The following is a 16823-nucleotide window of genomic DNA, read 5'->3' as shown; positions in this document are numbered from 1 at the left end:
TAAATGTAATCCAAACCCTAACTTCAGCCCCAACCTTAACCCTAGCCCCAACCCTAACTTTAGCCCCAACCCTAACTCATTAGCCCCAACCCTAACTTTAGCCCCAACCCTAACCCTAACTTTAGTCCCAACCCTAACCCTAATGGGAAAATGGAAATAAATACTTTTTTTTTCAATTTTATCATTTTTCCCTAACTAAGGGGGTGATGAAGGGGGGTTTGATTTACTTTTATAGCAGGTTTTTTAGCTGATTTTTAAGATTGGCAGCCATCACACACTAAAAGACGCTTTTCATTGCAAAAAATAGTTTTTGTGTCTGCACATTTTGAGAGCTATAATTTTTCCATAGTTTGGTTCATAGAGTCATGTGAGGTCTGTTTTTTTGCGGGACGAGTTGATGTTTTTATTGGTACCATTTTTGGGCACGTGACATTTTTTTATCACTTTTTATTCCGATTTTTGTGAGTCAGAATAACCGAAAGCCAGCTATTCAGGAATTTCATGTTTGATCACAGTGTTTTGGGGGTTAATGTGCCGAGAGCGGTCCGTGACCGCTCCTGGCACATAGTGCCGGATGTCAGCTGTTGTTAGTGTTGTTAGTGTTTGGAGATTTAGTTTTCATCACGGCAGCTGAATGATTTACAGCTATTAGCCGGGCTGAGTACATGTGGGGGTTGCTAGGTAATCTCCACATGTAAACAAGCTGGCTAATAGCGGTAAATCATGCTGCTGAGGCGATGAAAACAATCTCCGAGCAGTCATAAAAACTCGGAGGTCACCCGAGCGTGCTCGGGAAAACCTGAGCAACGAGTACACTCGCTCATGACTATTGGGGATCAAGCCACTCGGTGGTGCAGCACCTATTTAATGATTGAGAGATTGCATGAGCTGAAACCCTTCCTTGTAGATATGGCCAACCCTCAGGTAACACTACATAAAAGTCTATGGACACAGGTGGCTGAATTGAAGGAATTTCTTCATCACCCATTTACAGTGACTAAAAATTACAAGCTGAGATTTAACTCCTGGCATTTTTATAAAGGAGTGGAAGAACTTGTTGTTTTGCCTGTCCCAAACAGGAGGTTTAATCGCAGATGGCATTGCTGCTTCAATGAAACGGAGATAGAGACTGCTATTAGAAAATTAAACTCTTCTAGCAGCTGTTCATGTGGACCAGAGTCATCGTATATTGCTGGATGATCAACAGCTTACTAAAGTAAAAGAAGCTTTGATTGAGGTAGCTGTTAGGATGAGTGGGCTACAGGACGGCCAAGAGCAAGAGGACTTGGGTCCTGCCAGTGCTGCTGCTGCCATTTCTTCATCCTCATCAGATGAGGAGTTTGATTTCGACAAGTATTTGGATGTCATGGAGCAGGCAAAGCGTTGCTGCAGGGAAAAAGATTCCACTCCCAAAGAAAAAAAGATTGACCATATTTCAGAAAAAAATTTCACTTGCTCTCAAAGAAGTAGAAGAGTTCAATCGTTCATCAAAACTGACTGTGCACGAAGCAATTCCTTTATACCCTGAAATTGTTAGAGATGTTGCCCATGTTGTTACTTCTTTGCCACCAACCCAAGTTAGTGTAGAGAGGTTGTTCTCTAGCCTTAAAAAAAATTAGGTCAGATGTGAAGTTATCTATAAAGGAGGATCTGATGGAGGTGATACTATTTCTCAGAACAAATTCATAGACTGCACAACTGTTATTCAGAACAAATTCATAGACTGCACAACTGTTATTCAGTATGTTTTTGTTGAAAACTTTTTTTTTTATTACACTTACTGCAGAGTGTATAATAATTTGTAAATATGAAAGTTTTTTGTTCTAAAGTTGTGTTCCAAAAAATATATTTTATGTTCTATCTAAATAGCTTGGTTATTGTATCATAATAATGATTAAAAGCCTGATGTTACCATTTTACTACAGTAAATTTGTCACTTAACCCCTTAACGACCGCCGATACGCCTTTTAACGGCGGCCGCTAAGGGTACTTAAACCACAGCGCCGTTAATTAACGGCGCTGTGGAAAAAGTAAATAGCGCCCCCCAGAGTCCGATTTTCCCCAGAGAACATGATTCGGGTCGGTTTTTACCGACCCCGCTTTTGCGATCGCCGGTAATTAACCGTTTACCCGCGATCGCAAAAAAAAACGCGATTTCTTTTTAATTTCTCTGTCCTCCGATGTGATCGCACATCAGAGGACAGAGAAATGGGGTCCCAGGTAGCCCCCCAATACTTACCTGTCTCCCCCGGTGCTCCTCGTGGCTCCCGATGGGCGCCGCCATCTTTTTCTGCCGGCCGGCACCGGGAGAATCTTTGGGGTCTTGGGTGCCAGGGGTAGCCGAGACCCCAAAGAACATGATCGGGGTCGGTTTTACCGACCCCTGTTTTGCGATCGCCGGTAATTAACTGTTTACCGGCGACCGCAAAAAAAAAAAAGGTGTGTAATTCTCTGTCCTCTGATGTGATCTCACATCAAAGGACAGAGAAATAGGGGGATTCGGGGACCCTGCCATACTTACCGGTGTCCCTGGGTCCTCCTGCTGCTCCTCCTGGCCGCCGGCGTCTTCATGGCAAAAGAAAATGGCGGGCGCATGCGCAGTGCGCCCGCCATCTTCTGGCCGGCAGGAGAAGAGCAGTTGGGGCTAAAATTAGGGTTAGGGTTGGGGCTAAATTTAGGGTTAGGGTTGGGGCTAAATTTAGGGTTAGGGTTGGGGCTAAATTTAGGGTTAAGGTACCTTCACACTAAACGACGCTGCAGCGATCCAGACAACGATCCGGATCGCTGCAGCGTCGCTGGAGAGCTGTCACACAGACAGCTCTCCAGCGACCAACGATGCCGGTAACCAGGGTAAACATCGGGTTACTAAGCGCAGGGCCGCGCTTAGTAACCTGATGTTTACCCTGGATACCATCCTAAAAGTAACAAAACCAAACGCTTCATACTTACCTTCGGCTGTCTGTCCTCCGGCGCTGTGCTTCTCTGTACTGGCTGTGAGCATAGCGGCCGGAAAGCAGAGCGGTGACGTCACCGCTCTGCTTTCCGGCCGTTGTGCTCACAGTGAGTGCAGGAAAGCAGAGCGCCGGGGACAGACAGCCGAAGGTAAGTATGAAGCGTTTGTTTTTTTTACTTTTAGGATGGTATCCAGGATAAACATCGGGTTACTAAGCGCGGCCCTGCGATTAGTAACCCGATGTTTACCCTGGTTACCAGCGAAGACATCGCTGAATCGGTGTCACACACGCCGATTCAGCGATGTCAGCGGGAGAGCCAGCGACCAAAGAAAGTGCTGGCACTCTAGCCCCGACCGACGACATCACAGCAGGATCCTGATCGCTGCTGCGTGTCACACTGAACGATATCGCTAGCCAGGACGCTGCAACGTCACGGATCGCTAACGATATCGTTTAGTGTGAAGGTACCTTTAGGCTTCTTTCACACTTATGTCGGTACGGGGCCGTCGCAATGCGTCGGCCCGACATACTGAAGCACGTTGTGAAAATTGTGCACAACATGGGCAGCGGATGTAGTTTTTCAACGCATCCGCTGCCCAATCTATGTCCTGGGGAGGAGGGGGCGGAGTTACGGCCACGCATGCACGGTCAGAAATGGCGGACGCGACGTACAAAAAAACGTTACATTGAACGTTTTTTTGTGCCGACGGTCCGCCAAAACACAACTGATCCAGTGCACGATGGACACGACGTGTGGCCATCCGTCACGATCCGTTGGCAATACAAGTCTATGGGCAAAAAACGCATCCTGCGTGCACATTTGCAGGTTCCGTTTTTTGTCCAAAACGACGGATTGCGACGGATGCCAAACGACGCAAGTGTGAAAGTAGCCTTAGGGCTAGGGTTTGGGTTGGGGCTAAAGTTAGGGCTAGGGTTGGGGCTAAAGTTAGGGTTAGAGTTGGGATTAGGGTTAGGATTTGGATTAGGGTTGTTATTAGGGTTAGGGTTGGCATTAGGGTTACGCTTGGCATTAGGGTTAGGTTTGGGATTAGGGTTAAGGTTAGAGTTGTGATTAGGGGTGTATTGGGATTAGGTTAGGTTTGAGGTTAGGGTTGAGATTAGGATTAGGGGTGTGTTGGATTTAGGGTTTTGATTAGGGTTATGGTTAGGGTTGACATTAGGGTTGTTTTGGGGTAAGGGTTGTAATTATTGTTAGCGTTAGTGATTAGGATTATGGATCGGGTTGGGATTTGGGGTGTGTTGGGGTTAGGGTTGGAGCTAGAATTGGGGGTTTTCCACTGTTTAGGTACATCAGGGGCTCTCCAAACGCGACAGCCAATTTTGCGCTTAAAAAGTCAAATGGAGCTCCCTCCCTTCTGAGCTCTGCCGTGCGCCCAAACAGTGGGTTACCCCCACATATGGGGCATCAGCGTACTCGGGATAAATTGGACAACAACTTTTGGGGTCCAATTTCTCCTGTTACCCTTGTGAAAATAAAAACTTGGGGGCTGCAAAATATTTTTTGTGGAAACAAAAATATTTTTTATTTATTATATTTATATTATTATAAACTTCTGTGAAGCACTTGGGCATTCAAAGTTATCACCACACATCTAGATAAGTTCCTTGGGGGGTTTAGTTTCCAAAATGGGGTCACTTGTGGGGGGTTTCTACTGTTTAGGTACATCAGGGGCTCTGCAAACGCAACATAACGCCAGCAGACCATTCTATCAAAGTCTGCATTCCAAAAGGGCGCTCCTTCCTTCCGAGCTCTGCCGTGCGCCCAAACAGTGGTTTACCCCCACATATGGGGTACCAGCATACTCAGGACAAATTGGACAACAACTTTTGGGGTCCGATTTTTCTTGTTACCCTTGTGAAAATAAAAACTTGGGGGCTAAAAAATCTTTTTTGTGGAAAAAAAAATATTTTTTAGTTTCACGACTCTGCATTCTAAACTTCTGTGAAGCATTTGGGCATTCAAAGTTCTCACCACACATCTAGATAAGTTCCATGGGGGGTCTAGTTTTCAAAATGGGGTCACTTGTGGGGGGTTTCTACTGTTTAGGCACATCAGAGGCTCTCCAAACACGACATGGCGTCCGATCTCAATTCCAGACAATTCTACATTGAAAAAGTAAAACGGCACTCCTTCTCTTCCAAGCTCTGCGGTGCGCCCAAACAGTGGTTTACCCCCACATATTGGGTATCGACGTACTCAGGAGAAATTGCACTACAACTTTTGTGGTCTAATTTCTCCTGTTACCCTTGTGAAAATAAAAATTTGGGGGCAAAAAGATCATTTTTGTAGAAAAAATGTGATTTTTTATTTTCACGGCTCAACGTTATAAACTTCTGTGAAGCACATGGGGGTTCAGAGTGCTCACCACACATCTAGATAAGTTCCTTAAGGGGTATAGTTTCCAAAATGGTGTCACTTGTGGGGGGTTTTCACTGTTTAGGCACATCAGGGGCTCTCTAAACGTGACATGGCGTCCGATCTCAATTCCAGCCAATTCTGCATTGAAAAAGTCAAACGGCGCTCCTTCACTTCCAAGTTCTGCGGTGCGCCCAAAATGGGGTATTGGCGTATTCAGGAGAAATTGCATAACAAAATTTATGGTTACATTTCTGTTTTTACACTTGTGAAAATAAAAAAAATGGTTCTGAATTAAAATGTTTGCAAAAAAAAAGTTAAATGTTCATTTTTTCCTTCCACATTGTTTCAGTTCCTGTGAAGCACGTAAAGGGTTAATAAACGTCTTGAATGTGGTTTTGAGAACCTTGAGGGGTGTAGTTTTTAGAATGGTGACACACTTCATTTTTTTTCTATCATATAGACCCCTCAAAATGACTTCAAATGTGATGTGGTCCCTAAAAAAAAAATGGTGTTGTAAAAATGAGAAATTGCTGGTCAACTTTTAACCCTTATAACTCCCTAACAAAAAAAAATTTGTTTCCAAAATTGTGCTGATATAAAGTAGACATGTGGGAAATGTTATTTATTAACTATTTTTCATGACATATCTCTCTGATTTAAGGGCATAAAAATACAAAGTTTGAAAATTGCAAAATTTTAAAAATTTTCGCCATATTTCCGTTTTTTTCATAAATAATCGCAAGTAATATCGAAGAAATGTTACCACTAACATGAAGTACAATATGTCACGAAAAAACAATCTCAGAATCAGCTGGATCCGTTGAAGCGTTCCAGAGTTATAACCTCATAAAGTGACAGTGGTCAGAATTGTAAAAATTGGCTCGGTCATTAAGTACCAAATTGGCTCTGTCACTAAGGCCGGCGGCACACTCAGCGTATGAAAATACGGTCCGTATATTACGGCCGTAATACGCTGAAAAGTCCCGAAAATAGTGGTCCGTAGCTCTTCCGTAGGCAGGGTGTTTCAGCGTTTTTTGCGCATGGCATCCTCCGTATGTAATCCGTATGTCATCCCTACTGCGTGTTTTTATCGCAGGCTTGCAAAACCGACATACGGCTATACAAGGGATCCATGTGTAAAAAAACAAACAAACCTATATACTGTCTATATATATATATATATATATATATATAGACAGTATATATGTCAGTAGACACATATATGTATATATATTAATATTTCATCCAGCGCGATATAGCAGAAAGCCGGTAATTCAATTACCGGCTTTTGCTTTCTCCTTCCTAAACCCGACATGATATGAGACCTGGTTTACATACAGTAAACCATCTCATATCACCATTTTTTTGCATATTCCACACTACTAAAGTTAGTAGTGTGTCTATGCAAAATTTGGCCGTTCTAGCTAGTAAATTAAGGGGTTAAATGGCGGAAAAAATTGGCGTGGGCTCCCGCACAATTTTCTCCGCCAGAGTAGTAAAGCCAGTGACTGAGGGCAGATATTAATAGCCTGGAGAGGGTCCATGGTTATTGGCCCCCCTGGCTAAAAACACCTGCCCCCAGCCACCCCAGAAAAGGCACATCTGGAAGATGCGCCTATTCTGGCACTTGCCACTCTCTTCCCATTCCCGTGTAGCGGTGGGATATGGGGTAATGAAGGGTTAATGTCACCTTGCTATTGTAAGGTGACATTAAGCCAAATTAATAATGGAGAGGCGTCAATTATGACACCTATCCATTATTAATCCAATACTAGTAAAGGGTTAAAAAAATACACAAACACATTATTAAAAATTATTTTAATGAAATAAAAACAAAGGTTGTTGTAATATTTTATTTAACGCCCAATCCAATCACTGAAGACCCTCGTTTTGTAACAAAAAAAACATAATAAACCAACAATATCCTTACCTTCCGCAGATCTGTAAAGTCCAACGATGTAAATCCATCTGAAGGGGTTAAAATATTTTGCAGACACGAGCTTTGCTAATGCAATGTTGCTCATGTCTGCAAAACCCCGGAGAATGAAGGTAAAGTAGGTCAATGACCTATATTTACCTGCATTTGCGGTGAGGCGCCCTCTGCTGGTTGTTCCTAGATCGTGGGAACTTTCCTAGAAAGCTCCCTGGCTCGAGTTCATATGAGGACAACCAGCAGAGGGCGCCTCTTATGATCTCGAGCCTGGGAGCTTTCTAGGAAAGTTCCCACGATCTAAGAACAGCCAGCAGAGGGCGCCTCACCGCAAATGCAGGTAAATATAGGTCATTGACCTACTTTACCTTCATTCCCCGGGGTTTTGCAGAGATGAGCAACGTTGCATTAGCAAAGCTCGTGTCTGCAAAATATTTTAACCCCTTCAGATGTATTTACATCGTTGGACTTTACAGATCTGCGGAAGGTAAGGATATTGTTGGTTTATTATGTTTTTTTTGTTACAGAACGAGGGTCTTCAGTGATTAGATTGGGCGTTAAATAAAATATTACAACAACCTTTGTTTTTATTTCATTAAAATAATGTTTAATGTGTTTGTGTTTTTTTTAACCCTTTACTAGTATTGAATTAATAATGGCTAGGTGTCATAATTGACGCCTCTCCATTATTAATCTGGCTTAATGTCACCTTACAATAGCAAGGTGGCATTAACCCTTCATTACCCCATATCCCACCGCTACACGGGAATGGGAAGAGAGTGGCCAAGTGCCAGAATAGGCGCATCTTCCAGATGTGCCTTTTCTGGGGTGGCTGGGGGCAGGTGTTTTTAGCCGGGGGGGGGGGGGGGGGGGGCAATAACCATGGACCCTCTCCAGGCTATTAATATCTGCCCTCAGTCACTGGCTTTACTACTCTGGCGAAGAAAATTGTGCCGGAGCCCACTCCAATTTTTTCCGCCATTTAACCCCTTAATTTACTAGCTAGAACGGCCAAATTTTGCATAGACACACTACTAACATTAGTAGCGTGGAATATGCAAAAAAAATTGGGATATGAGATGGTTTACTGTATGTAAACCAGGTCTCATATCATGTCGGGTTTTAGGAAGGAGAAATCAAAAGCCGGTAATTGAATTACCGTTTTAAAGCTGTCTAGCTCTGGAAGAAATATTAATATATATATATATATATATATATATATATATATATATATGTATGTATGTATGTGTCTACTGATATATATATATATATATATATATACACATATATATATATATATATATAGACCTATTCTATGTGTAGACATTTATTCTACCTATTCTACTGTAAGCTGTCAGTGTGATTTTACTGTACACCGCAATGAATTGCCGGCTTTTCTCGCTAACACCGCTGCGTATTTCTCGCAAGTCACACTGCTGGTCCATGTGTAATCCGTATTTTTGGGGCTTCCATAGACTTTCATTGACGTTTTATTTGCGCAATACGGTGACAAACGCAGCATGCTGCGATTTTCTACGGCCGTAGAAAGCCGTATAATACTGATCAGTTTAATACGGCAGATAGGAGCAGGGGCATAGAGAATAGTTGTGCCCTATGTTTTGCGAGTTTTACGGACGTAGTTTCTGCGCTCTTACGTCCGTAAAACTCGCAAGTGTGAAGCCGGCCTAAGGGGTTAAACTTAAACATGAGCCATATATGAGGGAGTCGGAGTCGTGGAGTTGGTGTCATGGAAATTGAGGAGTCTGAGTCGGAGTTGAAGTCGGAGATTTAGCCTAAAGACTCCATAGAGTTGGTGTAAAATGACCCTCGTTGCTGGTTTACAAGCCGAAACATGGCAATTTATCTTGCAGTGACGCTAATCTCCACAACAGAAAGAAATAGAATAGAATAGAAATGTATTGGATGTGGTGGATCCGCACGGTTCAGGGATCACATGCGGATTTACCTGCGTTATTGAGCCGGGTTCACATTAGCATTTCTGTGGCAGCGTATTATCCGCATGCGAAAATATCTTTAAAGGGAACCTGTCACCCCGAAATTCGCGGGTGAGGTAAGCCCACCGGCATCAGGGGCTTATCTACAGCATTCTGTAATGCTGTAGATAAGCCCCCGATGTTACCTGAAAGAGGAGAAAAAGACGTTATATCTCACCCAGGGGCGGTCCCGCTGCTGGTCAGGTCAAACGGGCGTCTCCGGTCCGCTGCGGCGCCTCCCATCTTCATTACAAGACATCCTCTTCTGATCTTCAGCCACGGCTCCAGCGCAGGCGTACTTTGCTCTGCCCTGTTGAGGGCAGACAAAGTACTGCAGTGCGCAGGCGCCGGGCCTCTGACCTTTCCGGCGCCTGTGCACTGCAGTACTATCCTCTGCCCTCAACAGGGCAGAGCAAAGTACGCCTGCGCCGGAGCCGTGGCTGAAGATCAGAAGAGGACGTCTTTTAATGAAGATGGGAGGCGCCGCAGCGGACCGGAGACACCCATCCGACCGGACCAGCAGCGGGACCGCCCCTGGGTGAGTATAATCTAACGTCTTTTTCTCCTCTTTCAGGTAACATTGGGGGCTTATCTACAGCATTACAGAATGCTGTAGATAAGCCCCTGATGCCTGTGGGCTTACTTCACCCGCGATTTTCGGGGTGACAGGTTCCCTTTAACATGGTCTACACAGGGACATGCATTTGCATGCGGATGCGTACGCTTGCGTCGTTTCATGGTGTGTGGCGGTGTGCGGCGAAAACATGCTGCAATTTTTGAGGCGTCAAATATTTCGCAATCGTGCGCATGCGGATGAGTGTGTAAAAAAACGCATTACTGTCTATGGGAACAAATTTTTAAGCAAGGACATGAGTACGAATGTGTTCGATACGCATGCGTACTTCAGACTGCGCATGTCCAGGAAATGATGTTACTACCTCCACCATGCGCATAAAAAACGCAAACGCATTCCAGACCGCATTTAAACACATGCACACGCAGTGTTTTTTTTTTTTTTTGCATCATGGGTAAGATGATGCAGAGACAAAATCATGCGTTTTGGCATGTGTTTGCATGTGCAGATGATACGCTGCGCACAGAAACGCCAATGTGAACCTAGCCTCAGAATACAGCAAATATATGCTGCATCCTAAGGCTACGTTCACATTAGCGTTCCGCTAATGTGCGTCGCTGTTGCGTCGGCGACGCAGCGGCGACGCAGCGGCGACGCGCCCCTATGTTTAACATGGGGGACGCGTGCGTTTTTTTTGTTGCGTTTTCCGACACGTGCGTCGTTTCCGACGCTAGCGTCGGACGCAAGAAAATGCAACAAGTTGCATTTTTCATGCGTCCGATTTTCGTCAAAAAACGAAGCGTTTTTGCGTGCGTTTGCGCGCGCTTTTTTGTGCGTCGTGCGTTGCGTCGCCGACGCAGCGGCGCGCAACGCTAATGTGAACGTAGCCTTAGCGCTGCTACCTCCAGATCATGGGTGCGTAGCTGGCCTTATGGTCCCACTCTGAGAAACAACACAGCTTGTCAAATTATTCTGTAATAAGTGCAGGAAATAAACCTGCTGCTTGAAGCATGGCGCCGGCTGTGGTGCACAGTCCGCACCCAAGTCTAACTGCTGGGATTGGAGCAAAACAAGCCCAAATGTAATAGGAACTCTTAGGCCGGCGTCACACTACAGCGAGATACGGCCGAGTCTCGCAGGTTAAATACAAGCTCTGGCGCCGGCACTCCGGAGCGGAGCGTGCGGCTCCATGTATTGCTATGCGGCCGCACCCTCCACTCCGGAGTGCCGGTGCCAGAGCTTGGTTTTACCCTGCGAGACTCAGCCGTATCTCACTGTGTGTGACTCCGGCCTTAGGCTGTGTGCACACGTTGCTGATTTTTCGCGTTTTTTTCACGATAAAAACGCTATAAAACCGCAAAAAAAAACAGCAAACAAAATGTATCCCATCATTTAGAATGGATTCTGCATGTTTTGTGCACATGATGCATTTTTTTCCGCGAAAAAAAACGCATCGCGGAAGAAAACGCAGCATGTTCATTAATTTTGTTTTTTTTTGCGGATTTCCCACTATAAAATACATTGGGAAATGTCCGGAAAAAAACGCATAAAAAACGCGACAAAAACGCATGCAGATTTCTTGCAGAAAATTTCAGGTTTTTCTCAGGAATTTTCTGCAAGAAATCCTGAACGTGTGCACATAGCCTTAGGGTATGTACACACGTTGCAGATTTCCTGCAGATCTGCAGCTTTTTTTTCCACGCAGAAACGCTGCAGATCTGCAAGTGATTTACAGTATAATGTAAATCAATGGCAAAAAAAAATGCTGTGCTAATGGTGCAGAAAAATCTGCACGGAAAACACAGCAGATTCAAAAAAGGACAATGTCAATTATTTGTGCAGATCTGCTGCGTTGCTGCACCCACTCCATAAGGTATGTGCACACGATGTGGATTTTGCTGCGGATCCGCAGCAATTTCCCATGAGTTTACAGTACAATGTAAACTTATGGGAAATCGAAAAAGCTGTGCCCATGCTGCGGAAAAATAACGCGCAGAAACGCAGTGGTTTACATTCCGCAGCATGTCAATTCTCTGTGCGGAATCCGCAGCGGTTTTACACTTGCTCCATAAAACCGCAGGTGTAAAACCGCAGTGGAATCCGCACAAAAACCGTGGTAAATCCGCTGTAAATCCGCAGGAAAAACGCGGTGTTCTTGCCCGGCGGATTTATCAAATCCACTGCGGAAAAATCCGCAGAGGACCATTCTGCGTGTGCACATACCCTAATAGAAATCCGCAGGGGTAAAAAAAAGGAAGAAATCCGCACAAAAATCTGCAACGTGTGCACATACCAAAAAAACGCAGAGATTCTGACCTGCGTTTTCTGCCAAGAAATGCAGAATCTGCACAGAAAAGAATTAGGCTATGTGCACACGTTGCAGATTTGGCTGCGGATTGGCAGCAGTTTTCCATGCGATGTACAGTACCATGTAAACCTATGGAAAACCAAATCCGCTGTGCACATGCTGCGGAAAATTCAGCGCAGAAACGCAGTGGTTTATTTTCTGCAGCATGTCAATTCTTTATGCGGATTCCGCAACGTTTTACACTTGTTCCTTAATAGGAATCCGCAGGTGTAAAACCGCAGATGACATCCGCAGTAAATCCGCGGTGAATTCGCAGGTAAAACGCCGGTCATTTTACCTGCGGTTTCTGCTGAAAAATCCGCAACGTGTGCACATACCCTTAGGCTACTTTCACACATCAGGTTTTTGCCGTCAGGCTCAATTCGGCGAATGTAAAAAAAAAAACGGATCTGTCGCAAATTGTGAAAAACTGATGCGCCGGATCCGACTAGGTGATCTGGATAATTGGATGAGAGAGACCCCAGAATGGAAAATCATTCATTTGATGGATCTGGCGCCATAGGGTTCTATTATGACAAACGACGGACACAAAAAACATTACTACGTCTGTTTTCTCCGGTCGCTGGATTAAACGTGAGGCCATCCATCGCAATACAAGTCTATGAGAAAAAAACAGATACGGCAGCAACTTTTGCCGGATCCGTTTTTTTTCAAAACTCGCCGGATTGTGCCTGACGGCAAAAACCTGATGTGTGAAAAGGGTCTTAGAAAAACGGAAAGCGAAGCGGCCCGGTGTCACCCAAGGGTCCTCACAGACCTGGAGACGAGCCCCAGGGTGCCTCCTGCTTGACATGTCCTTGTCTATGGTGCATGGCTGCAGGAGCTGCCATAGACTACAATGGAGGCTGGCCAGGACGGCGCTGTGAGGGGCGCTCCGGAGCCCCAGCATGGTGGCCTGCCCCGAGCCGTCCTGTAGGTGGCACGGCTGTATCCTGGCAGGAAGGAGGCGGCCGAGCAGGAGGGAGGGGCTGTCCTGGCAGCAGCAGCAGCAGCGCCAGTGCTCGGCTCAGCGCCTGCCTGCACACATGATAATGGCGACAGGCGCAGCGCTGGGATCCGTCCTCCTCACATAAGGATACACTGGCGCTGCTCGGGACCGGGATGGGGCTCTCTCGCCCCGGGAGCTCCTCTTCCTGCGACATCCTGGCGACATTTGCAGCATCGCTCCGGGGATTCCTCTGAGCACTTGATCTGAACCGGCTCCCGTGGCCCCGGGCGGCGGCGGCGGCGGTGCTGGAGGGGCTCCGGATCCGAGGAGAACATGTCGGATAGCAAGGTGAAGGTGGCCGTCAGGGTCCGGCCCGTGAACCGGAGAGGTAATGAGCGCACACTGGTGTCAGGGAGGGCGCTGCAAACTCAGGAGAAAGTAACCCGTGCAGTGCCAGGGGGCCATGGACCAGGGAACCTGCTGTGCCACCAGGGACACTTCTTCCTCAGAGGGAAGAAACAAAACTTTGTGGAAGTTTATTTGGGTGCTTAACCCTTAGTGGGTGCTGGGTCACTTGTTTGGTGGCAGACAACTCCTTGGATGTCGGTGCCAACAAGTGGATGTCCAGTGTCCCAGCTTGTGCCCACTCTTGTAGTGAGAGTTTGGCAATAATACCTATGTGGCACCAACCACACTCATGATGCCACCAGGCTCTCCATCAGACCATGAATGCAGTGTGACTTGGCGCATGTGACACGGAGATCACATTGTCACCGCTGCCGATGCTGTGACACCTTGGGGTTTTAGACTCATCTTGGTTGTTGTTTTGTTGTTTGTTGTTTTTTTAAGCCAAATTGCATCTCCAGTTCTAGTACAGACCATTCTCACACATTTTTAGGACGTGCACAGTATCGGACTGGGACGCTAAGTGGCTGCCAGTAACATTGACCCTGAGGGTCCCCTGTTCAGCTATGTGCGAACGTTACATTACCCTCAGAGACACATGTACCCGTGTTTCTACATAATAAACGGGGTAGGTTGTTACATGAATGATGAGTCCGCTGCCCTTGTCTGTAATTGGTGAATCAAGTGTATTGTGCCAACTGCTGCTCATGTAGGTGAATGGGGGCCCACCAGTGACCAGTCCGAGCCTGGCTGTGCAGCTTCGCTTCATGCCATGAGACCAAAGCCCTTATGTAGTCCTGGCCTAACTCCTCACCTCTGATGGTCACCTTCCAGGAACCTTACCAGCAGGCCTGTGTGCAGCAGAGCAGAGAAAATCTCCATGCCTAATTTTTTGTAGCCATTTAGTGCCAGTGGAAAGATTCCGTGCACATGAATCATGTTCTCTTGCGTCCATGGTGGGTTATGAGATAAGGGACTTGCTTCACTTGTAGGAGGTTTTGGCAGAAGGCTGAAGTGCCCTTAGTGGATCTGTAACCATGTGCCCAACAATTCTTTAATTTAGAGCTGGATCTGAATACAAAATGCATTGTGGAGATGGAAGGGAACCAGACAGTGCTGCATCCTCTCCCCGCCAGCAACAAGCAAGGAGGAGACAACAGGTAAGACCCCTCTGTCCTTGGAAATGATGCTGTGGGGCTTATAATGATGTAAGGAGGGAATCCTCCCGTTGCCTGCTGGTGGTGGGAGAAGCCTGTTTTGTGACTACCTGTAAGTTATCGCTCAGATAACATGTATATGTAGGTGTGAAGGTTTGTTAGTTTTTGTGTTGGTGTATTGCATGTCGACTTTTCGGGGACATAAGTACAACGAATGGTCGAGCCATCAGATGGAGAACAGTGATACCGCATCAGTGCAAACCTTGTTGGCTGGTCCAAATATAGGCACAAATTGATACAGAAGTGAGTGTAGGATGCATGTAAACGCTGTAGACTGTGAAGATGCCCTACAAATAAAGGCTCTGCAAACAATTATCAGCCAGGATTCCTCCATAAATATTTCCCTGTATTGACCACTGACATTTCAGTGTGTATTTGGCTCCATAGACTTTAGATAGTTGGCGAAGCAATGTCCTCCTGAGAAAGAGGGAGATCAGAGGAGGAGAGGGAAGTCGTCACAGATCCAAAGCTACACAAGCATTGTCAGCCTCTTGTATATATGTGACCCCTACCACCAGTTGGATTTTGCTATTACCCCCCTCCCCCCAGTTATTTATTTATTATTTATAATGTATTATATATTACTATTTGTCTTTACCAGTGCAGTCATGAAATTAAGCTTTTGCACATATAGCAAATTCACACAAGGTGGATCTGCCGTGGCTTTTTGAAGCAGATTCTACGCTGCCAAAAACAAGTACACCTCTGTGACAATGCTTTCTGTCCTCCAGAGGTGTATTTTGGAAAGATTTCTCAATGTACACCTCTGGTGGAAGGCACTAAAGCATAATATTATATAGACATGCAATGGAAAGTGTCAACCATTCTATAAACAGAAAAGTATACTGGGTTTTATGTTTTCTTCTTTTTTAGTGGGACTACTTAATAGGAAAGTGAGTATGCTGCTCTTCCCCATATAGTTAAATTAAAGTATATCAATACATACCACTACAACTGAAGTCAAAAAGATACTTTTTAGGCTTCTGTGGGGTGAATGAAGAACTAAGGATATGCATAAGGCTGGATCCAGATTTCTGTGAGATTTTGTCCTTGACTGGCCACAAGTCTCCTGACCCCAAACGCAGCAGTGTCAGACTCCCGTTTAAATCGGTCCCAGATTGGACCACAATGCTTGAACTGCCTTCAGTCAGAGCATTGTGGTCTGATCTCGGACCAATTTATATGGACAGCTGAATGTACCATAAGGCCACGTTCACACATTTGGTCAGTATTGTACATCAGTATTTGTAAAGCAGAATATCTCTCACGGCGTGCACCCGGTCAATATACACCGAGACAGGCAATGGAGAAGATGGAGAGATTAATCTTTCCTTCTTCTCACCTGTGATCCGTTTCTCACATGCGAGAGGATCGGACCACCGTAGTGTGACACTAGGCTCACGCTCACAGCAGAGTTTGAGCCGAGTGTCAACAGCATATGGCATCGGATGGTATACGCTAATGTGACCCCGGCCTTTTAATGCAGATCAGTCTAAAAACACCATCTCCCTAGAGAATCCGAAGTAAAGGCCATGACAATTTTAGAACCATATGGTGTAAAAAAATAAATAAATAAATTACTTCGGGGAGCAGAGAGAATAAATAATGATCAGAAGTGTTGACAGGTCATTTTTAAGCCGATAAAAACATATATAAGAATATGATAGGAACATATGTACAGCTTACGTATCTTCTACGCCACTGATTATCGTAATCTTGCTTACAGATGTAAGCGCATGCTGCCGATTTTCAGCCTGTTATGCTGCTGTTTTTACACTTCGCAATTCAATGATTGTACCATACCATGCCTTAAATCCATAACAAATCGGGAGGAAAAAGAAATCTCTAACAATGACTGAGATAATTTCTCTAGAACAGCTATTAGTGTCTGGTCTTGCATGGATTTTGCCTTACTCACTTTCCATCTTTTGAAATCAGATCTATTTAGTGACTCCAGCAAATCGCTCCCTGCAAAGAATAGACGTATTCCTAATTGTAACCAAGGCCTTGTGCACCAGAAAACGCGATCGATTAGGGTCAGGTTGCAGGAATAAGAACGTTCTCTGTTGGGTG

At 45.3% G+C, this 16823-nt stretch overlaps 1 protein-coding gene and 1 long non-coding RNA gene across 2 annotated transcripts in view; one reads left to right on the top strand and one right to left on the bottom strand.

The window, feature by feature from the left end:
• LOC138642585 (uncharacterized) overlaps nucleotides 1–16823 on the bottom strand; it is a 35672-nt gene that overhangs the window by 18735 nt on the left and 114 nt on the right. The window lies entirely within an intron of this gene.
• Nucleotides 13205–16823, top strand: part of KIF13A (kinesin family member 13A) — a 227097-nt gene continuing 223478 nt past the window's right edge. The window contains exons 1-2 of the mRNA XM_069730840.1: nucleotides 13205–13516; nucleotides 14597–14693. Of these exons, the coding sequence (XP_069586941.1) occupies nucleotides 13462–13516; nucleotides 14597–14693 (152 nt within the window). The 5' untranslated portion in view covers nucleotides 13205–13461. The remainder of the gene's footprint in view (nucleotides 13517–14596; nucleotides 14694–16823) is intronic.

Source organism: Ranitomeya imitator, chromosome 6, assembly GCF_032444005.1.
Source record: "Ranitomeya imitator isolate aRanImi1 chromosome 6, aRanImi1.pri, whole genome shotgun sequence".
NCBI lineage: Eukaryota > Metazoa > Chordata > Amphibia > Anura > Dendrobatidae > Ranitomeya > Ranitomeya imitator.
The sequence above is the reverse complement of the archived record's forward strand: the minus strand, read 5'-3'. Positions and strand labels throughout refer to the sequence as shown.